This window comes from Tachysurus vachellii, chromosome 11 (assembly GCF_030014155.1).
Source record: "Tachysurus vachellii isolate PV-2020 chromosome 11, HZAU_Pvac_v1, whole genome shotgun sequence".
In the NCBI taxonomy this organism is placed as follows: Eukaryota; Metazoa; Chordata; class Actinopteri; order Siluriformes; family Bagridae; genus Tachysurus; species Tachysurus vachellii.
The window spans coordinates 23,372,443-23,396,802 of NC_083470.1; the positions used below are offsets into that span (position 1 = coordinate 23,372,443).

The following is a 24,360-nucleotide window of genomic DNA, read 5'->3' on the forward strand; positions in this document are numbered from 1 at the left end:
CATGTGTGTATGTCAATATGTCGATATCTTTTCTTTTAATTAGCAGCCTTCGCCTCATGGAGACCCGGAGTACATTGTAAAGCGATATAACAGCATGGCTTGGTGTAGCATTGCTGTAGTAATTATTATTGTTATGTCTTGGCCTGAGGCGCTCGTGGCAGGAACCGTGATCTTATTTGGAAGAGAAACAAACCAGGGCTCAATTCATACATACACTATTCTAATTATTCTGTGTTTGTTGGAGATGTTTTTCTCAGCTCTGATAGAGAGAGTGAAAATGCCACATTTACATCACACTCCTAATAAACTGACCTGTGTAGTGCTGAGCCTTGCTGTCCTGCAAAAAACCCTAGCACTCACGGGCAATGCGTGTCCTGGAACTCTGCCATGTGTCCTCCAATTAACACGGCCCCCCAGCAGCAGCGTGGTTCTGTCTTCAGTCGGTTTCCTCGGAATGAATGCATGCCCGAGACCGTAGGCGTCAGTTGACGTCGGCTAATCTAGCGCCATGAATTTATCTACATGAACAGCTCAGGCTTCGTCTCATTCTTTCACAGCATACGTCGCATAGACGCGTGTCTTATTACAGACACGATGGCAATTCCGAACGCCTCGTTATATATCAGCATCATCAAACATGCTGGTCTCTTTTCAATTGGATTAACCGTTTCCTTCCCACAATGCACTTGGAATAGTGGTGGTGCCAGTGGGATTTAGCCCTCGCTTCATCTCTGCATCTCTAAGAGAGCGATGCAGCGGCGCTTTAGTCTTTCATTTAGTCTTTTTCGTCCGTGCTGCTCCGACTGATCAGCTTCCAAACCTCAACTAGTCATCTCGTATATCTCTGACCTATGCTTCTATACCAAATTTCTCGAAAATAAATCAACCTCTTTTTTATATTCTGAAGCGCTTATCCAACACAGGGTCACGGAGAACCTCAAGGGATTCGGAGTGCAAGGCAAGGGACACCCTGAACAGTGTGCCAACGCATCACAGGGCAAAATCCCACACACCTACACACAATTTAGAGATTTACATTGTAGTGTATGTCTTTAGAGAAGGGCAAGAAACCCCCAAAACACAGGGAGAGCATACGGACTCTTCACACACACACGGTTGGAGACGGGAATCAAACCCCCAGCTCAAGAGGTGTGACACAAACATGCCCCCTCATCCATTAGCACTTATGTCAAGCAGCGTTATAACTGCTCTTGCTATAACATATAAAGTCAACATCTCGTGGGCTTAATGACCCCTTAATACCAACCGACACATTCAACAGATTTAAGTTGGAATGTTTCAGCTTTGAGTTTTTATCATCTTAAATACAGAACATATACACGGGTGACAAATACGTACACGGTTGTATAATTAATTCGATTCCTCCGACAAGATTTGGATTGTTTCCAGTGAAATGTCACAAAAATTTAAGAAAGCAGTCTGAAATGACTGAACGCCTAAAATATACTGGTATATGTTTTTAATTTGGTCACATGACTGAGATTTTTATTTAAAAAATGACATAAACTTTGTTATTGGGATGATGAGAAGCAGTGATTTTCAGATTTTGTCTGAAGCCGAGACCAAGATTTAGTGATTCAGATCGTAATGGTTTGTGTGTGTGTGTGTGTGTGTGTGTGTGTGTGTGTGTTCTTGTCATCTAAAATCTTTGCTTTAAGAGGTAAATCTCAGCATGAATAGGTTACGCGCTCTGTTGGAAGAGGCAAACGTTGAAGCTCTCTATGGATTTGGCTCCTGCGCTTTTCCGAAGCTTCTTGTTCTTTTGGACTGATATCTTTATTTCTTTGGGATGGTTATACATGATATGGGGAGAAACAAAAAGTGTTGTTTTCTTTATTGTTACAAAAATAGCTTCTGGCACAAGTATTCTTTCTTTGATTTTATTTTTATTTATTTATTTCCAGAATATTTATTTATTTATTTATTTGTTCATTGCCAAGAACTGACAGAAAGCTGGGCCAAAGTGAAGCAGGAAAACAGAGAAGGTAGTGTTCACAGATCAGATGGAAGCAGAGCCTTTGGGTGTGTGTGTGTGTGTGTGTGTGTGTGTGTGTGTGTGTGTGTGTGTGTGTTGAATCCAGAGACAGTTTGCTGTTCACATGTACTGTATCAAATAGGTCAGCTTTTTGAAGGAAGAATACAGCCGTATCCAAATGGCTAAGAATTTCTATTACTTCTAATCGTTTCTAACTCGCCGCTGTCGAAATCTCCTGGTCTGTTATTTTCTATAAAAGCAGCTCTAACCCTGACACTAGTGTACATTCCTGCACTTCATCTGATACGTTTGGTTTAGTTTCTTCTGTAGTGAAGATTTAAACACTTGTGTATTTGTTACCATTTCGAGGTTTTCTGTTTATTTAAGATGTCTGGAAAGAAACTCCAGTGTCGAAGATAAAGCTGGAGATAAAAAGGAAGGTTTTTAGATCTGAACCATGTCGAAGAAGTTCATATGTTGCACGCTCGCGTTATAATATGCGTCGAGCAGATTTCTGGAGAAAGACATTTGTCGATTGAAATAACGACCACATAAAGTTACAGTTGCTGCTCTGACCGTGGCGGCTCGCTGCCGATCTGGAGATCAGGGACAAGCTGAAAAGCCTCTTTTGTGCTAAAGCGTGCAGAGCGACATGCCCTGAGGACGTCGCCCCAATGTAAACGCGACCGCCGTCGCTGGTCCTTCGGGGATTACTCTCAGCTAGAGTCTGAGTTTACTCCATCAGTTTACAGTCTCTGAGCCCCTTGCTGTGACTGATCATTCTAAACACTTGGAAATGAAGAGGAAAAACCATGTTCCACACTGCATGACATAAATTTCTCTGTCACTCACTTTCATAGCATGAAATATAACCTGTCGATTGGTAAAAGTTCAGCTCATGTCTTCAGCTGTCCAGTTTTAGGGACAAGTGTAGTTTCCCGGCTGAGAGGACTGGCTCCCGATGCTATCTTCACTCTGAAGAAGCTTATCGAACTCAAGAGTTAATGTGTTGTGCATTCTGAGATGCTTTTCTGCTTAATGTGGTTGTAAAGAGTGAGTATTTGAGTCATCGTAAGCCTTTCCTGTCAGCTCAAAGCAGTTTATCCATTCTACTGTACTTTGCCTTCTCTCAACAAGGCATTTCCACGTTCCACTTATTCTGTCCTGAAGATCTCACCACCATGACTGAGATCATGTTTGATGTGAACATTAAGTGATGCATTTGACATACTACAGGCCTTAATATAGTATTTATTACTACAGTATTACTGCTTAATGCTGTTTTTTTTTAAAGCCACCCAGTTATTTGGGTTACACTTTATTTCACTCTCTCACTCACTCATTTTCTACCGCTTATCCGAACTACCTCGGGTCACGGGGAGCCTGTGCCTATCTCAGGCGTCATCGGGCATCAAGGCAGGATACACCCTGGACGGAGTGCCAACCCATCACAGGGCACACACACACTCTTATTCACTCACGCAATCACACACTACGGACAATTTTCCAGAGATGCCAATCAACCTACCATGCATGTCTTTGAACCGGGGGAGGAAACCGGAGTACCCGGAGGAAACCTCCGAGGCACGGGGAGAACATGCAAACTCCACACACACAAGGCGGAGGCAGGAATCGAACCCCCAACCCTGGAGGTGTGAGGCGAACGTGCTAACCACTAAGCCATCGTGGCCCCCCCACTTTATTTCAATTCAATTTATTTGAAGTTTAAAATTGAGTTATTATTTATCTCTAATAATTTTCCCTAATAATCGAGCCTGAGGTGACGGTGGCAAGGAAAAACTCCCTGAGATGATATGAAGAAGAAACCTTGAGAGGAACCAGGCTCAGAAGTGAAGTTCCTCCTCATTTGGGTGACACCGGACAGGAAATGTAAATGTAAATAATGTCCTATTCTACAACAGTTTATAGTGGAATTGTGTAACCAAGAGCTGAGAAACCTGAGAAATCCTAAGAAACTAACAGGTCAGTGCAATTGCTGAGTTCATGACAGACTAAACACTAAGTCATTTCTGTCATAGTCTTCAAATGTTCACTGTTGTAGACCAGTGCATAAAGCTGATCGATGTAATGGCAGTTTAAAGACAGCGTGATAGTAACCAAGTGATTCTATACACAGTAATCCATTGGTCACGGGCTGTGTATGCAGATCTATCCTCATCAGAGAGCACAACCAGTAGAGGAGACTTCAACCAGGTAGGTCCAGAAAGAAGAAGCAGTCGCACTGGAAACTCAGAACACTGGGAGTGGCAAGTACAGTGGTTAAGGTGTTGGGCTACCAATCGGAAGGTTGTGAGTTTGATTCCTATGTCCACCAAGCTGCCACTGCTGGGCCCCTGAGCAAGGCCCTTAACCCTTGTAAAAAAAATTGCTCGACAGAGCGAGAGAGAGAAATATTAGGTATGCTTATAACCATGTGATGGTTTGAAAGACTTTATTTAAATTCTGCATCACATTATGTCCATGAAGTGGTTAAGGTTCTGGGTTATTGAGTGGAATTTCAGGGTTCAAGCCCCTGCATTGCCAAGCTGCCACTGTTAGACCCTTGAGCAAGGCCCTTAAAGCTTTTTGTTCCAGGATGCCGTATCATGGCTGACCCTGTGCTGCAACCCCAAATCCAAAACTGGATATGCGAAGAGAAGAATTTCACTGCTGTGGATGTGTCACAAAAAAAATAAAGGCTTCTTTTTCTTCTACTGTACCATAACCAGTTTTATGAGTCACTGTATGTTCCATAGCAGGATCATGCAACTATTACTAGTTTGACATCATAACTATTTAACACTACATGTTCATAAAAGATATTAGGACACACACCTTTTGCTGGCTTTCATAGTGCTTAGCGATGTCATCGTCACGTTAACCTTACTCCCAGAAATGTCACATTATGAGTTTTTATAAAGGACTAAATGTATTGAAACAATGAAACATGGGTGGAAAAATAGAAAGGCAGGAACAAGTATCACAATACATGATTTTGGTCAGAAGTTGTTGATTAGCAATTTGTATAGTAGATTCTGCTCTTAAACAATTACAAAAACTTTACTTTTATTAAGAAAGTGTCATTTACTCTGAGGTTGTCCTTATTTAATATTTACTGAAGGAGTTTCCAGTGTCGGTGTTTAGACATTGAACATCTGACCTGTGTACAATTAAGGCAAACGAATACATATACGGCACTCCGTCCAGGGTGTATCCTGCCTTGATGCCCGATGACGCCTGAGATAGGCACAGGCTCCCCGTGACCCGAGGTAGTTCGGATAAGCGGTAGAAAATGAATGAATGAATACCTATACACTTCCTTTATGTTGCTATCTATACAATTATTTGAAAATGTTTGGTTTGGATGTAAAAAAAACATTTTTGGAACATCTATAGTGTTGAGGTTAAACTCTAACTATAGGTTTTCCACCACATGAAAGTCTTCATGATAGAAAAGTTTGCACTTTGCAGTTTCATGGAATCTAAAAGATAGATTAGAGAGGAACTGTTAAAAAAAAACATAAAAAATCCATAAATTCACAATAAGTAAAACTACAAATTCTTAAAAAAAAAAGAAAAAAAAAAAGTTGGTCATTTGCTGGGATGTAAGTGGAATAAACTTAAACTTAAACTCTAACTATAGGTTTTCCACCACAGGAAAGTCTTCATGACAGAAAAGTTTGCACTTTGTATTTTTTTTGGAATCTAAAAGTTAGATTAGAGAGTAACTGTTAAAAAAAAACATAAAAAATCCATAAATTCACAATAAGTGAAACTACAAATTCTTTAAAAAAAAATACAAATAAATAATAATATAAAAAGGTTGCTTATTCGCTGGGATGTAAGTGAAATAAACTTAAACTTATCTATCTCCTTTTGGTTTTGTTTTTTTTTTATCCTAAATTGCATTCCTTTTTTAAGCATTTCACTATGTCGTACCCTGTATGTATGTGACAAATAAAATTTGATTTGATTTGATTTTGATTTGGGGGGCACGGTGGCTTAGTGGTTAGCACGTTCGCCTCACACCTCCAGGGTTGGGGGTTCGATTCCCGCCTCCGCCTTGTGTGTGGAGTTTGCATGTTCTCCCCGTGCCTCGGGGGTTTCCTCCGGGTACTCCGGTTTCCTCCCCCGGTCCAAAGACATGCATGGTAGGTTGATTGGCATCTCTGGAAAATTGTCCGTAGTGTGTGATTGCGTGAGTGAATGAGAGTGTGTGTGTGTGCCCTGTGATGGGTTGGCACTCCGTCCAGGGTGTATCCTGCCTTGATGCCCGATGACGCCTGAGATAGGCACAGGCTCCCCGTGACCCGAGGTAGTTCGGATAAGCGGTAGAAGATGAATGAATGAATGAATGATTTTGATTTGAAACTCTAACTATAGGTTTTCCACCACATGAAATCTTCATGACAGAAAAGTTTGCACTTTGCAGTTTCTTGGAATCTAAAAGTTAGATCAGAGAACAACTGTTTAAAAACAAAACATAAAAAAATAAAAAAATAAAATAAATAATAATATAAAAGGTTGGTCATTTGCTGGGATATAAGTAGAATAAAGATATGGAGACAGTGACAGTATGAACACTACAGAAATGACACTAAAGTTAACCACTTTGCTTTCCGTACTTTAAACCCTTTAAAAAGTAAAATACCAAATAGGTCATTATTCTCTAGTAATGAATACTATTTAGGACACAGCAGAATGACTTTCACACCCTATCTAGTGCACTACTTTTTAACCATTTGAGCTTCGACGACGTCCTCAGTTCCTGGTCACAGAGTAGTTGTTGTTTGGTTGTAGGCAAGGCGATGCTTTTGGAAATAAAGTTGTGTTTCACGGTTAAACTGGAGTAAACACGACACAATGAGCTGGTATGTATCACTAAAGACGTCTTATAAAGGAGTTTTTCATCACCGTTTTTGACGAATAGTGAGCTGTTACGCTCGGTTTGTCTCGGCTAGGTAGCTAACGTTAGCGTTAGCTTGCTAGCACGTAGCTCGTTATAAGTTTTACTCTATGTCTGTATGTATGAAGGAAAACTGTAACTGTTATCAACAACTGGTTGTGTTTGATAACGTAGACCGTTTGTTATGTGTAAAGCGTCTTTATGTTGATTAAAAAAGCCAGACATTTTAGCCGCGTTGCTAATCCTTTCGGTTGTGTATTAGCTTTAGCATGCTAACGTTTGTCGCTAAGTTTAGTTTGGTGTTTGATTAGCGAATAAATTTCTAGCTGAATGACACGCTATAAGTATGTGTATATATATATATATATATATATATATATATATATATATATATTAATATTATTTGGGATTTTAGTATGTTAGTCTGTATTTAGTATGTATTCAAACAGACAACCAAAACCTCCAACGTCCCTGTTTTCTCTCTCACACATTATCACCATCTGAGCACAAAAAAAAAACCCTCATATATTATGGTTTAAATAAGATATAATGTCAGATTAATTGTTTTATAATTTCATTGTAAATAAACTATTTAATGTGCCAAAGGTCTTGAAAAAAGAAATCTTAAAAACCTTCATTCGAATTACGTCGACTTGTGTGTGTGTGTGTGTGTATATATGTATATAAAAATACATTTTATAATATCTGTTGTGAAAACGTTTCGGCATAATAAATAAAATGAAAGAAAGAGATTAGATCAGAGGCTTTTATTGTCCTTGAGACCAAAGGCAACGTCAATTTTTAATTAAAAAAAACAACAAAATCTCGGTGTGACGCTCGTTTATACAAATCCCTCGTTATTAGGAGGATATAATGTCATAAGAGAAATCACAGTTTTTTTTAGTTTTGTAACACTGTGCTGTTACACGAAAATGACAGCGATACAACGATAATCAACGGTAACTGTTTACATTTACGTTATATGGCAGACGCCCTTATCCAGAGCGAATTACATTATCTCATTTTTTTTTATACAGCTGAGCAATTGAGTGTTAAGGGCCTTGCTCAGGGTCCCAACAGTAGCAGCTTGGTGGTCCTGGGATTCAAACTCACAACCTTCCGAGGCTACCACATGCCCACACATGTTTCACACATGTTGAGTTGAATCCCAGCACTCAATTGTTCATGAACCGTTCTGTAGAGAGATTTGGCCTTTGGGTATAAAATCATGCTACGAGATGAAGCGGTGTGCGCGCTTTGTCACGGATCTTCGCCCCGTTGGTAGTTGCTGTACTCTATAAGTTGCTCAATAATAGGATGCATTATTTGAGTCTATATAAAGCCATATATCAAACCTGACCCTATGTTCAAAAGAAAACCAAACAAGTATTACTAGTGAACCTAATGTCACATCTAAGAGTCACATAAACTTTATCATGTTTCAGAAGATCTGCGTGAATTCGGGCCAAAAAGTGTCGAGACAGCAGAGTTTTACTGGTCGTCATCTTTGTAAATAGTGCATCTCTTAGTTATGCTTTGACACGTCAGAGTTTGAAAAGCGGACAAAAGCAATTTATAGCATTCGCAGGTGATAGCGAGTGATGCCTGAATGTCACAAAACCTCTAATAGATTTTTTTTAAACTATTACAGTAAAAATATTGACTACTGTAAAACCATTAAATGAGACTGTTTACAAGTGTAAAACGGTTTATTCCTGAAAAATTCTGTTTTTGAAAATATTACCTTATCTAGGAAATGCGTTTTTTTTTTTCGTCAACAGTTATTAGATTATTTATTAAATAATGACACGTATTTGTAATTTCTATATGTTCTGTCTTTTGATGTTAATAATAAAAAAAAACGACTATACTAGAACGCATAAACTTCTATGTCCGGAAGATTTACATAACTAAAAATGTTAATGTCGCCTAATGCCAACCTCTGACTAATCAGAGTAAAGAATACAGTACCCTTGTGAGGTCTTATAGCACCTTATCAGGCCTTGTAGACTGTTAAATAGCTGCACTATACATCAAGCACTTTATTTTATTTTTTTTTAGGTCTGTGACGGACGTCATTTAATTCTTTTACATTGTAGAGGGTTTAACCCTGCTGAAATCGCTACTTAAACATGACATTTCGTCTTTAAAATGCCACACGAGTTAATCATAAATGAACCCCCTGTCCTTTTCCTGTCAAGATTTAAAAGCTGAATAAATCAGCATCAGCATATCTCCGAGTTCCACTTTTGCAAATGAAGCATGCAGTCTGAGACAACATGGAAGCGAGCGTGACATCACGGCAGCCAGATGTGACATCAGCAGCTGGATGTAGACGTTTCGCCATCACACACGGCCACTGTTGGGCCTCTGGACAACGCAGACTCTTGCTGAAAGGATCTTTTATGGGTTGGCGTGACTGTTGCATTCCATGCAAGCCAAGCAACTGGACACAGTGACGCGCTCAGCGTGACACCAGGGTCACAGGGTTGCACCCGGCATCAACCAAGCCTGTGTGCTGCTTATTGATAAGATCTCTGCGTTATAGAGTCCTCTCGCCGGCTTTTCCAGCCGTGCTGATGTGGCACGATGCATAACATGAGTTGAGCTCATCTCGTATGCAGTCGCTTATGCAGCGGCTGAAGGGACGCTTTGTTAGCACGGACGAGGAAACTTTACCTCCTCTTTTATGACGCAGGGTGAATGGAGTGGATGCTGGAGAAACAGCCCATACACGCTGGGCTAGTGGTAGTGTTCCACTCCGGATAAGTGAGGAGGCCTGGGGTGCAGTCACCGTTCCACAGCTCATCCCAACGGTGTTCAGTGGGGTCGAGTCAGGGCTTTGTGCAGGACACTCAAGTTCCACACCAACTTTAGTAAACCGTGTCTTCATGGAGCTCGCTTTGTGCACAGGAGCATTGCCAGGCTGGTTTGGACATGATGGCTTAGTTCCAGTGATTTAACTTAATTGTGTGGAAAATTGTTCTTTTTGGGGAAGAACCACATACGGATGTGACGTTCAGATGTCCGTATACTTTTAGCCAGTTTGTGTAGCATCTCTTTACAGTTATTTTTACACTACTGTGTGTACGATGATTTGAACGGTAGTGCAGCCCCTCTGATCATTTTCGTTCCTTTCAAATGTAAGGAGATGGTTGATTCTGATTGGTGCTTTGGAATACCTGATGTCACCATTACTAAACACCAGAAGATTTTGCTAGAATCGAAAAGTAAGAAGCTAATTCTGAAGAAGTGTCTGTAACTGTGTGTTCATACTGGGGAGAATGAAAAGGGTAAATGAGTCAGATTCAGCCTTTGGCATTAGAAGCTGATAACCAGATCATAATTCTAGGTACAGATCTGTGTGCTTCATTCATTCTCTGCTCTATGACTGAGTGCTCTGTAATTCAGCTCATATTGTGTGGGATCTGATTTTTGTTTCCCATTCAGTCACTCGTGCTGAAGGTTCATTCAGTCTTCTGACGGTATTGTTAAACTCACACTCGGGTCACCGGGGCAGTTACTGTGGTGAAGTACATCAGCGGCGTACCTAACAAAAAAATACCCCACAAATATTTTTCCCATCTCTCTTTCTCTCTCTCTCTCTCTCTCTCTCTCTCTCTCTCTCTCCCCCGCTCTCGCGCTCTCTTTCTCCCCCCCGCTCTCGTGCTCTCTCTCTCTCTCTCTCTCTCTCTCTCTCTCTCTCCCCCCCGCTCTCTCTCTCTCTTTCTCTCTCTCTCTCTCTCTCTCTCTCTCCCCTGCTCTCTCCCCGCTCTCTCTCTCTCTCTCTCGCAGTGCCCTCTCTCAGGGCATGGGATCAGTCGTCTCGGTCTGACCGCTTGTCCTGTGTGTGCAGGCGTCTGTAAAAAATGGCCCAGCTTGCGAAGGCCAAGAGCTGAGGATTCCCACAGAACAAAAGTGTGTCCATCCATCTGTAATAAAAGGCCCGACTGCGAATTTGTTACATGGAAAAATAGGCACGATTCGAATTTAAAACACACGTCTTAGATGCCTCGAAAAAATCTCTCGTTCGACGAAAGCCGTGCGCGTCAGTGGCGAACAAGGTCGTGTAGCATCTAAAAACCTTTCAGGTTATTCGGATCCATAACCTCAAATTCAACACCGACAAACAAAGCAGAAATGTTTGTAACCACTTGCTGACCAGATAGTAGTGCTGTAGAGCCGATCTATGATTTTATTATATAGTCTGTATCTATGTTTCACAACGGATAAAAATCCCCACGTTTTGTGCGCAAGCTCGTCTGGACAATTTACTAAATTCATACTAATCCAGCTTTGATAGAAAATAAGGAAATAGCCGCACCACATTTTCTGCATTTTTTTCATTCCCTGGATTAAAACGTTGACTTCTCAGTTCTTGCGTTGCAGTGGAAACACAAATAAGGAACTAAGTCCTGAACTTAGAGGAACCCTTCATTTCCTCTGAAAGTTCAGGAACCTTAGTGGAGGTTTAGGACACCTAATTTCAGCTCGCCCCAAAGCCGCAAGCCACGACGTGCCACTTTTCATTTTATTGCCAAATCCTGACACAATAAAACCAGTAATTGAGCCTAATGTGCAATTTTACCCTTAACCCACTCCTGATTACGGATTCGCTCAGTCACGTGTGCGTGAGGATTAAGGTTGTGAAATAACTCTCGACTTTCGAGTTTGCGATCGTGATGAGCTTGTTTACCTACAAAAAGGTGGGGGGGGGGGAGACGACGTTCACGCAACCTACTGCGTCATCACTAAAGAGAAACAATTGACTTGAACTTTATTGACACTTGGCTCTGTTTCTTCCTCTCAGCTAGACAGGTGCGATTACTGTTTAGATAATATTGGCTTCAGCAATCCGACAAGTTACGTTCGTAGTGTGACTCAGAGTTTGGACACAAAGAATTTCACTGGTATGATGATGCAAACTTTTCCATGATGGTGCGTTGAGGTACTTTTTTTTTTTTTTCTCTTTTCTTCCTGTCGACACGAGTCCCGGGAGTCATAGTCTTGTCTGTAATGAAGACAGGCAACTTCTAATGATAACGAGGAGAGGATGTAAAAGCAAGCACCAAAACACACACACACACACACACACACACACACGTTGCTGTTCTGTCAGGTCTTTTTTTTTTTAACAGAAATATATCCCATCAAATTAAGATTTCAAATCCGAGCTCCTTGATTGAGCCGTCATCATGAAAGCGTTTACACACCCTACATGATTACGATTCTGTACCTGTCAAACAAGGCATGCACACACGCAAGCGCACACACACACACACACACACCCTTGTGCACTCTTTCACACCCTTCTCTTTCCGTCTCATTAGCACACACACCTTTGCTTTGACGCAGCTGCCGTCTCAGATCGGCTGTCATCACGAACCGTCCGTCATTCTGCAGGGACGTTATTACTGTCACACCAATAACAGCCTGTGTGTGTGTGTGTATACACGTGTGTGTGTGTGTCTTCAGTGCAGTCTGTGACTGTAGCAGTAAGACATGTTTTCTCCATCACAAGATCTCCCTGAGCTATAATTAAGCAGCAACTTTGGTGTGAGAATTGGCATAAATATATTCTAAAGACGGCCCAAATGCCCGATCGCTGCCTTTCACTGAGCAAAAGCAGCAAAAGAAACAACAACTCGGTGCTTACTGTAGTTCCACCACGCAGAGAAATTCTATAATGTACAGATTTAAACGTTTCTATCATTTTTCTTTGACTTTGTAAGCGATGATGAAACCTATCCTACGTTGCGAATTTGTGCGTCTGAGCTCCTATTCCATCAACACCGTTTCAATCAGTTTGGCTGCAGGGTAGGTCGTCCAAAAAAAAAATAATTCCGCTGCACAAAAGGCCGTCAAGATTCTCCGTGTCTCGGAGAATTGCGCGGACGTGGTCCGTCACTGTCTGGACGATAACTAGCCAGTTGATAAAACGCGTGTCCGTGAGAACTGTAAGTGGACTTACAGTATGTTTTGGGTTTATTTAATCCTGTTATTGTATTAGTCTATAGTTCTTGCAAATTTAAAGTAAGTTCGCTGGTGATTTTGTTGTTTGAGTTCTTCACCTGCTCGCTAGGTTGCACGTGCCTGTTTTTAATAATTGTTAAACGTAGTACAGAGTCTGTGGTCTATCTCACAAAGAAGCCCCGCCCTCCGGGACCCCGCCCCCCGGCCAACCCTACATACAGCCTTGAATAACAAATTTTCTGCAGGAAACCCTGGGCTGTAAAACCCACTTTGATGTTTTCGCACCCGATTATCATTAAACAGACAAAAAAAAAACGTTCAAGCTGTGGGAACCAATTCGATCGGAAGTTCAAATTGTACCTCTTACACGTTCAAATCATGTTCATCCAGAGCAACGTGCTGTCTGCACTCTTCCACATACACGAGCTCACAGATAACTCGCTAGATTTCCTTATTCTGCTCCCTTCTTCTTGGTTCTGCAGATGAGTGTGTCATCTTTCAGACTCGTGCTTACCTGCTCTCTCACCACTTGGTTCATATCGTAGCGGTACGTTCTCGCGTTACGGCGTCCGGATTTTGTCTTCATCTTACCGATTCTAGTTATGATGTGTTTTTTTTTTTTTTTTTTTTTTTTTTTTTTTTTGTAAACACCATAATTAGATTTGTTATCGATCGATGTTTTCTGTCGTTTTAGGTCAGTCAGGCTGTACATCCTTTATATCCTCCACCCTTCATTAATGCAATCACCAGCGCTCAAGCCTACCGTCTGTAACGTCGCGATGCTCAGCTTTTCTAAAATACATAACCTTTGTAAACCGATTATTTCTCGAAGCTCGTGTCAGATTTGATCGATCTCAGCAAAATAAATAAATAAATTAAAAGGTAGGGGGGTATCGAAGGGAAAAATAGAGATAGCAGGCTTATAAATGTCAGTTGGAAGGAAAAACACGTACGTGTAAAAGTTCGAGAGCCGCACGAACACCCCACTTACTGACCGACAGCAAATATCCCTTTACTGTATGTATGGAACCTTTTTGGAGTGAATTGTTCTTTAAAAAAAAAAAAAAAAGAGATCAAAGGATCGTTATCTCAGTAACGGCTTCACACGTTAGTAGATTACTCGGACGTATGATGCGTTAAGTTACTAATTCCTCTTTGGAGCAGCGAAGGAGAAGTTTTGTTTTTTTCCTTTCTTTCCAGCGTGGGATGAAATGTAAGAGAAGATTACACAGCTTCATTCTTCAGGTTGACTCATGAGTAGCAAGTCAGCTGCATGTGTGTAAAAGTGTGGCTTCTGCTGATTTCACACGTGTGTGTGTGTGTGTGTGTGTGTGTGTGGGTACATTTGGGATGCCAGAATGAATTCACTGAGCAAGGGGTGGGTGATGAGTCCAAAAGAATTCACGATTATTAAAGACATATTTCTGACACATGATTTTTTTTTATCTAATGTAAAGTTCATCTGTGCACATGTTAACTTGGCAAGATTATAAATTAATCACCATTAAAACTAGTGTTTTCTAGCGAATCTCCTGCTAACGCGGAGTCTCGCGGACGGTGATTCGGAACCTGACGTGGTCACGTATCTCAGACACATTCATCTGTATTGTAGTCAGAAGGTGGAGGGAAAAGAGTGAAAATAAATCGTGTCTAGTATTGGGATGCTATCTGGAAATTGCCGCCCATTCTTTTATAATTCCAGTTATTTAACCATGAGGAAGACTAACGTTTGTTTGCTTTGTTTTTGTTTCTTTTTTTTCCTAGGATTCCGTTTAAGATCGGGCAACCGAAGAAACAGATCGTTTCGAAGATGGTAAGTTCCAGCTCGCCGTTACGATAACAGGAACACATCTAGTCCGTGCTGCACTTTGGCCGAACGTTCTCTTGTCCCTCTCGTAACTTTGTCAATACCGGAATGAACTGTTCCGCTCACACAGCGACACGGCCACCCACCACCCTGCTATTCCAGAGCACAGAAAGCAATACTTGGTATTTTTATCCTGCTTATGGCCAGACACTGAACCTTGTAAGAGTGGACGGTGGCAGGCAGTCAGGATCTGGCCACTTCAGTCGCTGTAAAAGAGCGCGAGTAATGCAGGTTGGCGTAAAGCCTTCCCAACGTCTACCCGGAAACATGACCATATACAGAGATGCTGGTGTAGAATGCAGAGACAAGGCAAAGGGCATCAATCTGCCTCTTTTCCCCATACGCTTACTTTCCCAGTTTGCCGTAATGCAGGGTGAAAGAGTCTAATGTCCCGTATCGCACTAAAAGTTTAAATTAGTTGAATGTATGCAATTAAGGAGTCTGGTGATTTCACCAGTTTGATTAGATTAGAAGGGAGTTATTTAGTGAACGGCCAAGTGGTCAAGGGTCACCATTAACGTGATGCTGCCACCACCGTGCTTCACTGTTGGCATGCTGTTCTCAAGATATGAAGCAGTGATGGGTTTCTGCCAAACTTATCACTTGTAAAACTTCTCGCCAATATGGAAAAAGTTTAAGAAGGGTTAATATTAATACTTCTGTAAAGCTTAAACAATCGTGTCAGTGTTGTAAAAAAGAATAGAGAATAAATATGGATTCTTAAAGACCGCACTTAGTCCAGATAATTTCATATGATTTCATATCAGTGTAGAAAAATGCGGTCTATTTAAAACGTCCCTCGACGTTGTTGGAGACACGAGATCTTTTTCTCTGAAATTAAGTGGCATCGGGCACGACGGCCTGAAAACGCTTCCCAGCGCTCTCGCCACAAGGACGCTTCCAGAATCAACAGGACAGCGGCTGTCTCAGCACTCAAGAACGTCCGCAAGAAGTTTAATTATCGTGTGTCTGAACATTCCTACCGTCGCTCTCTTTAAAAACAGCCATCGCATTATGGAACATAAAGAGCCGAGATCCATCTCAATAATCCGAAACCCTGCGCACTTTCAAAAGGGGACGTCGGCACCTACGAAGCAGAGTCTGTGGTGTGAGAAACCCCTGTCTACAGAAAATCAAGCTCAGATTCATATCTCTAGTCCACAGGGCTGCCCAGTCCCATGTTTTTGTGCCCCAGAAACCTGGGAGACTAAATTAGCAATAAATCTAATGCTAAGGGGCAAAAACAAAACTCCACACCGAGAGATATATTTAGTCAGCATTATCGATTTTCAGTTGGTAAACATTCAGATTGTTTCCGACCTGTTTAACTTCGCTAAAATGTCTGTTGTAGACAAACACGGCTCCCAAAAACCATGTTTGTGTCTCAAATGCAAATAAAACAGCACAAGACACGTGTGTGGTTGTGTTCGAGTCCATGTGTGGGTGCTTCCTCTCCTCCGTATTGATGAAGCAAAACCACCTCCTATCATCACTTTGTCCTGTCATCACTTTGTTCCTTTGTCCGCCTCGGTCCCTTCCTCGGTCTCCTTCCTGTTATAACACACACTCTTACACACACACACAAACAATGCAGACCCCGCGAGTGGGCAGTTCAGAGGACAGACATATCACTGAAGCAGTCTTCATGGCAAGCACAAGGTACCATCCTGCAAACTGTTTATTTACAGGAAGTGCCCACAAGAGCCGCAGGACAGGAACCTTCAAACCCCACTTCACACACACAATCCAAACACACTCACACCGGCACCGTGGCACGGACAGCCAGAGCCAGGATTGCATGACTGCTCCATTTCAAAAGTGGAAAGAGGATGTTGCTTTTTTTTTTTTTTTTTTTTTCCTTTTCTCCCCGCTTGCTTTTTTGGCATCGCAGATTTGTTTAATCTTCCTTTCTGTTTTCACTTCAACCCAAATACAACCCGAGTCATGATCCAAGTTATTAACAAACATCAGCTTTTCCCACTGATCCACAGCACTACACTGGATTCACTAAAGCCAGGCACGAAGAACTAGAGCAGTTTGCCGTCATATGTCTTTCAAGCTTATCTCTCTCTCTCTCTACATGTTTGTGTTCTGTTTCTTCCCCAGGTTGAAAGGGACTTTGAGCGGGAATACGAGAAGCTCCAGAAGTAAGTTTGACAGGCGTCCAATGATGCCTTTCGTTAGCAACACCTGAAAGATTTTACTTTTATAACATGTCCAGCTTTATCTTCCCGTATCCTGAACACTTCTTGACGACAACAAACGACGTATCAAAACAGGGTGGCTGCACTAAAGAAAAATAAAAAGTTGGGTATCAAACTAAAGATAGAAGTTTAAACATCAAGTTAGAGGATCCGCATGCGAAAACTTGTAGTCCATCAGACTGGCACTGGATTTCAGTAGGTCATACTAGCATATGTGAGCTACAGTATATTTACTTTTTACATTACATTACAAACCTCCATACTTTTTATACAACTGAGCAACTGAGGGTTAAGGGCCTCGCTCAAGGGCCCAGCAGTGGACATTTGGTAGATGTGGGTTTTGAGCTCACGACCTTCTGATCAGCGTTCCAACCCCTTAAGCAATAAGCTTCACCACATCCCCATAATCCAAATCTATAATAATAATAATAATAATAATAACTAGAACGTACATTTCCTGAAGAAAATGTGAATGGTGCTTGCACGTGGCAAATCCTGGAGGCTAGTCGAGACGAGCATGTGACGTCATCTGAATACTCAGATGTTTTCCTCATTGTTCAGAGTGTTTTGATATGTTACATGTCCATGTTGTGCTAATTTTTTATTTTCACGTGACATCACGTGACGTCATCAAAATACACGTGAGGAAGTTCCCCTCATTGTTTTGAGTGTTTTGATATGTCACATGTCCATGTTGTAAAAAGTTTTTTGATTTTGCATATTTTGGGGGCGGGGCTGCGGCACAACCGGAAGGCCAGTCGGTACACCAATTTAAAAGTTTGTTCAGAGTATCACCCTAAAGGAGCTGGGCGAGTTTGGTGTAGATAGTCCGAAAGCTTGCAGAGTTATAAACCTACAAAGTTTATAATGGGAGTCTATGGGGAAAAAAGGCCACTTTGAGACCCGGTACCGGAAGTACCGGTACTCGGATCGCTTAGAAAAGTAATAGCACACCTCTCCTCAATGAGCCGGTCAATTTGACACCTCATTCATGGGTCTAGGACAAAAGCTGCGGGACAAGTTACGCGCCGAAGTTTTGTCTGGCACAATAGTAATAATGTTGCTTTGCAAGCACCATTAATAAAGATGTAAAGATTATGGCTTGGATAAAGCTCTGTGTAGGTCATGGCACTAACGAGGGCGGGTTAGACGTATTAAACAATTGCCCTGTAAGAATATTAAGAACAGGTTCTACAGCGTCTTCCCACAATACAAGTAACCTAATGAAACACCAGGCGTTTAAACAGCATGTTTACTAGAGAGCGCAGTAGAGAGCAGTTCAACTCTGCGAGCACTGAGCACTGCGACACACACTCTTAAACATTACTCTCATTAAGCAGGAGTCGAGTTCATTCCCAGCACCAACAACCGACACAAACAGAGATGCGTCAGATGTTCCCTGACACTTCCGATTGCTCAATAATAACTAGGTTACTCGTTCCAGTATCGAGTAAAGTACATGGCCCGGAAAGCCACGTCCCAGTCCCACTCCTGACATTTCGTCGTCTTTCGTCACGTCTCTACACCTCTGCGCTTCAGGTACTTGAGTAGGAGTGTTAACACACACTGATTGGGGAAGATAATCACTGGACCGTTATGAAAGGGATTGCAATGACACGCACGGCGTAGGTGTATGCGGGGAAGGATAAAAAAAAACATCCGAACAGAGTCAACAGCGTGGTGGTCTGATGCTTATCTGAACGATATTTAAAAAGAGCGCAAATATTTTAAAGCTTTGAACATAATCTCGCAAATGTTTAGTCTTGGGAATTGTTCCTAAAATGATATTTTAAAGTCTGGTGATATGGCCTCTGTGTCACGAGACTGATTTCCGTCTACAATCTACAGCTTCTGACACAGTTACTCTTACTACTAAAGCTGATTATTTTCCTGTAGTTACAACACCAGTTTGCTTGCGCGCGCACACACACACACACACACACACACGCACACACACAGAAATGATCACAGAAGAGCTACATTTATTGTATGAAATGTCCCAAAAACTCTACACGTCTCCTTACAGCAAGCTTTTCCCAGTTTTAACTATTAAAAGCATTTCTTTGTTAAAAGACACGAAAATGAATCGAACCCCAACGCGGTTACGTTCGTGCAGGTGAGAACACGGCAGTCGGAATGAACCAATCTGCGTGAAAGAGATTCCATCCTGAATCAGTCCACATCCAGCAAGCGAACCAAACACGACCTTTATCTGTAGATATGAGCCACAAAGCGAGACAGAAGACAGCGTGAAGCTCCATGTTCTCCATGCTCATGTGAAATAATAGCGACTATCGAACGAAGGAGTTTTATACATACGTTTACAACCCATTGGACTATTAATTGTGCCGTTAAAATGATTAAAAGTGGCTTTAGACTCCAGGTAAAGTCTTCGGATTCGAATTACAACCAGAATTACTGTCCACAAATATCAACCAATCAGAATCAAGAACTCAAAAACATAACGGTATAAATTTAGCACGAAATGTTTCATGGGATTATCCATCGATAACCATAAAAAATGTACCATATTTTTTTTTCCTTCTAAATCCTAGCATATATGAAGCTAATGTGTTAGTCTGTGACCTGTGGTAACGCTACATGTCATTCACACGCTGGAACGAGGTCTGGTGTTGGCATGCTAGCACACAGAACGGAGCAGCTGGGACACTGGGGTTCGATTAGCACCTAGCACGAGGGGGGATTCTTCATCATCTGGCACTTTTCATCTGACTACGTTTCCTTGTCACTTTTATTTATATATCTCACCCCGATTTCTCCGATTTTTGCTTTGTTTGTTCCACGACGCACCGACGCTACATTCTGACTCCGTTGTACATTCTCCCTAAACAAAGCTTTCACAGGTCCTATGATTGGTGTCTCATGGGAGTTTCCCAACCTCTCATTTCCCCCTTAATTGATATAATGAACAGCTCCCTCATGCACACACACACACACACACACACACAGCAAAGAGGCGCATCAGTGTCATAATTGCAGATGTTAGCTTCACACAGCTGTTCCCTTCCGTGACCCGTTCACACACTCTCGAGTATTAACTATCGTATTAAAAGCCTTAGTACAAAAGGACGTCGATGCTTTACATAAAATAATTAAACGCTAAACGTTCGGCTCAATTTAGGACAAACGGATTCTTGCTCTTTAAGAGAATTGTTTCCGTACGAGTTTAGTACAAGTTTGATGTGTGCGAAATGGTTCAGTGTCTGAATTCTATGAGCGTAAATCCAAAGGTTCTCGTTTCCTGTTCTCAGGTTGGAAGACCAAACAAAGAAGCTGTATAAAGACATGAAGAAAAGCACAGAGGCTGATACAGGTATGTAGCATGGTCCAGGATTTTCTTGGTGACCTGATAATAAACCGTCTTTTTATTTATTTGAGTATTTTATGAACTCCGATGGAACCGGCGTTTCTAGCCGCTATAACGTAACCGTTATAAGCTGTTCCGTAACGTCGGCTCGGATTCACACCGGGCCTCGACACGCCGTCCTGCCGCCGTTCTTTATTTTCCCATAAAAACACACCTCGTACTTATTCCTTTCTTAATCACGTGGCCGCAATTCGAATCGTTTAGGACACGTGACAAATCGTCTCGGTCGTAGACACGGAGTCGGGGTCAAAACCTTCAATGCGAAAAGAGCTTCAGTGGAAGAAATGGAGAATTATTGTGACAAGTGTTAGTGTTGGATAGCTATGATTTATTTTCTTGTGTGTGTTTATTGTTTTAATTTTTTTTTCCTTCCTTTTTGAGCCTGTGCTTCTCACATGTGCTTGAAAGCTCCATCTTCAAAACGTGTGAAGACTTTTCTTATAAGCGAACTAGGACATGTACTCAGAGCTCCTTCAAAGCCCAGTCACAACTCTATATGTGTGCAGCTTCTCATAACGATTAATAAGAATGTGTTCTGGACCAAAAGGCAGGTTTCTCAACCTTTTTTTTTTTTTTTTTTTTTTTTAAGGACAATGGCTTAAATAATTTTCTTATCAATATTGTACGATTTTTTTTCACATTGTTCTTGTGACTGTAAGCAATTGAAAATAGTGACTAGAAGACGGACTCTTAATTTTGCAAACAGTAAACACGCTTCACAAGCAGCTGCACGTCAGAGCTAATAAGCAGGTGCGCGGATGGAGCTCAGCGTTCACTAAAGCGCTCCGACGCCTCTTTAGTGCCAGCTCCAATTACAGCTCGTGCTCATTTCTGCCACGACCGCTTTAACTCCGGCTGCTCAGATCAGACCCGAGAGCCTGCGTCGTCCCAAATCAGACTCCTGAAACATCAACCTTCATCACAAGCTTCCCAAACGCCATCGGTTTTTATGCTAATAACATGACTTCTTGGTTTAGCTAACTTTTTTTTTTTTTTTTTTTTTAAGCTGCTTGCTTAATGAAATGTTTCAGCATTTACCAGAATATATTTTTGAGAGGTATCTCTCTCTCACTCTCTCACTCACTCTATCTTTCATTTATTTTGTTTAGCAATGTCTAAAGCTGCCACAAAGATAGCCGGTGACTTGCTGAGTAACCCGCTGTGTGAGCAGGACCAAGCCTTCCTGGAGTCTGTGATGTCTCTGGATACAGCCATGAAACGAATGGAGGCGTTTAACCAGGAGAAGGTGAGAGCAGCTCCGTCACACCCGCACATCGTCAATTATCTCAACAATCAGGTTTATTCAGAAACACCTCCATACCAGCAGGTTTATTGCTCCCATATCTATTTGGAATAGATACCCCCCCCCCCAACTATCAAAAATGACGTCGTCTGGACAGGATTGTTGGTCCAGCACCTTTTATAAATGCTATAGCTAAGAATTCTGCTTAAAGGTGACCTCAGGTCATGTTTAAAGATTCATATATAGACTATATATTTTTTTTTTCCACCGATATCTTTCAAGAACGATACTTCAAACTGTGAGCAGTGTAAAATGTGAAGTGTTTACATTTCTTTCTTTTTTTTTTTATTTTTTATTTTTTTTTTTATCGAGCTTCATCCTGTACCGTTTAAACAGACGCGACTTAAAGAAGCACGGCGATTCTGCCTCGCAACATCCTCTTCGCCGCGTACTTCATGTTTGGCAGCGGAAAACGCTTTTTTTTCCGCGAATGTTGTTTCTCACTTTGGCTGAAATAAACTCTGTTACCCTCTAGCAGATTGGGTATGAGTAAGGTTTTCTCACAACAGATACCGCTCTCCCTCCTCCCCACGACGCTCCTTAGGCATCGAAACCGAAAGAAATGGGCACTATTGAAAGATTCCAGCCTCACGATTTTGTCATTTCTTCACTGCAAACAATTCAAACAGATCTCTATGGCTGTTTCTCATCATCGGGGGAAGAGTAAGCGATCTCCATACGAACGGATGACCCCGTTGACCCCTACAGCTCAGCTGAGAAGGGTTACGGCTCTCCTACCGGCGCGAAAGCTCGCGTCGCTCCTTCCCAGTGCCGTGTTTGCGTTTGATTTTCAGTGACTTGCATTGCACAAGGTCAGACACTCAGCCTGCTTCAGGAGCTGTGGTAGTGTTACGTTTCCTATTCTCAGGAGGTGTAAGGAAATTGTCTGGTATGTGGGTGTGGAGGCATCTCCTCTCATCCAACGTGGCAAAACTCCAAAGAAAAAAAGGGAAAGATTCAAAGGCACATTGGGTAAGATTAGTCCTTTCTGTTTTTTTTTTTGTTTTTTTTTCCTTTATCTCTCAAGATATTATGTGTCTAGCAGTTAGGTGGGTTTGATATTTGGATGATTCCTGCCCACGTTCACAAAGCTCCACCCCCTGGATCTACAGTGGCCTGTACGATGACACGAGACGCAGCCAAACACAAGCGTCGTGGCGTTTTAATGTAATGCACTTTCTTTCACTAGAAGATATTTTGAGCAAACTAATTTATCTACACACACTTGTCAATGTCCCAGAATCCTCTGTGGTTTAACCGTGTACTAATGTCAACCCTTTGCTACAGCGATAATGGGGCAATAACATCCGTTTTCATCTAAATCAACAGTCAGACCCTAAAACAAATACATTTCCACCGAAGGGGAAAGGACACAGGATGTGAACGAAGCTCGCTCCTATGCTTTAGCGTCTCTCTTGGTGACTTTGACCTCTTTCTGGGAAAGAGGTGATTCCTCTGTAAAAACACAGAAACCCATCAGCTGCTTTTAATCTTCAAGAGTGGGAGGGATGCAATATTACACAGCTCTCACACGCAACGTCATCGTTGTTGTTTATGTCTGTTAATTCTACTGGTTTTCTATAGAATTTCTTTTTCTGGTTATGCTCTTGGCTCCGTCGACCAGAGCAGCACGCATCCAAGCACTAACTTCTCAAAATCTTTTAGTTACTCAGTAAACTTGTTGAAATCATGATTCTTATATATATAACTTGCGGGGGGGCACGGTGGTTTAGTGGTTAGCACATTCGCCTCACACCTCCAGGGTTGGGGGTTCGATTCCCTCCTCGGTGCCTCGGGGGTTTCCTCCGGGTACTCCGGTTTCCTCCCCCGGTCCAAAGACATGCATGGTAGGTTGATTGGCATCTCTGGAAAATTGTCCGTAGTGTGTGATTGCGTGAGTGAATGAGAGTGTGTGTGTGTGCCCTGCGATGGGTTGGCACTCCGTCCAGGGTGTATCCTGCCTTGATGCCCGATGACGCCTGAGATAGGCACAGGCTCCCTGTGACCCGAGGTAGTTCGGATAAGCGGTAGAAGATGAATGAATGAATGAATGAATGAATGAATATATAACTTGCATGCAGTGATGTTTCTTAAAGCGGAGAATTCAATAAAAACGTGTCAGGAATATCTGCAGTACATGTTTACAGTTAAAGTTTTCCAGTAGAGCCGGGATTTGCAGTCAAACGCTCCGGCGTGTACCTCGATACGAAGGGAGCTTTGTGTTTGTAGCGTTTGAGACGTTTCGGGATGAATTAGCATGCCTGGTTGAACCTGGCCTCGTTTGTAATATTCGATGAAAAAATATTCACAGGGATTATAGCAACCTTTGCGAGCCAGGCTATAAGTACAGCTCGATTTTAATGCACGCCGCAGCCTAGCAGATCTCTCCGACAACAGATGTGATGCAAATGCGCTCTCTCTGCACTGACCCCACTGTCAGTTTCACTAAAGCGAACGCTTTCAGCAGCGTTGCTCTCTCCAGATAAGCTCTATGGCCTGCTATTCCAGTATATGGGCACTTGGCAGGCGAGTGATGCGTTAGCCGTGGGCGACAAGAGATGTTAGCACAGCTGATTTTTTCCCGCTCGGCGTTCCTCGCTGCGCCTGGGCAAATTACCACCTCAGGATGCCGGAATGGTTAATGAGACTTCCATGAATCAGATGCCAAACCTGCACCAAAATCCACTTTCAGTGCAGCGGCTAACCAAATCGAGCTAGTGTTA

General features: G+C 42.0%; 1 protein-coding gene across 1 annotated transcript in view; it reads left to right on the forward strand.

Annotated features, from left to right (window-relative positions):
* Positions 1-6,719: 6,719 nt before the first annotated feature.
* Positions 6,720-24,360, forward strand: part of bin3 (bridging integrator 3) — a 38,867-nt gene continuing 21,226 nt past the window's right edge. The window contains exons 1-5 of the mRNA XM_060880665.1: positions 6,720-6,867; positions 14,640-14,688; positions 16,849-16,889; positions 20,219-20,280; positions 21,444-21,580. Coding sequence (XP_060736648.1) covers positions 6,860-6,867; positions 14,640-14,688; positions 16,849-16,889; positions 20,219-20,280; positions 21,444-21,580 — 297 coding nt within the window. The 5' untranslated portion in view covers positions 6,720-6,859. The remainder of the gene's footprint in view (positions 6,868-14,639; positions 14,689-16,848; positions 16,890-20,218; positions 20,281-21,443; positions 21,581-24,360) is intronic.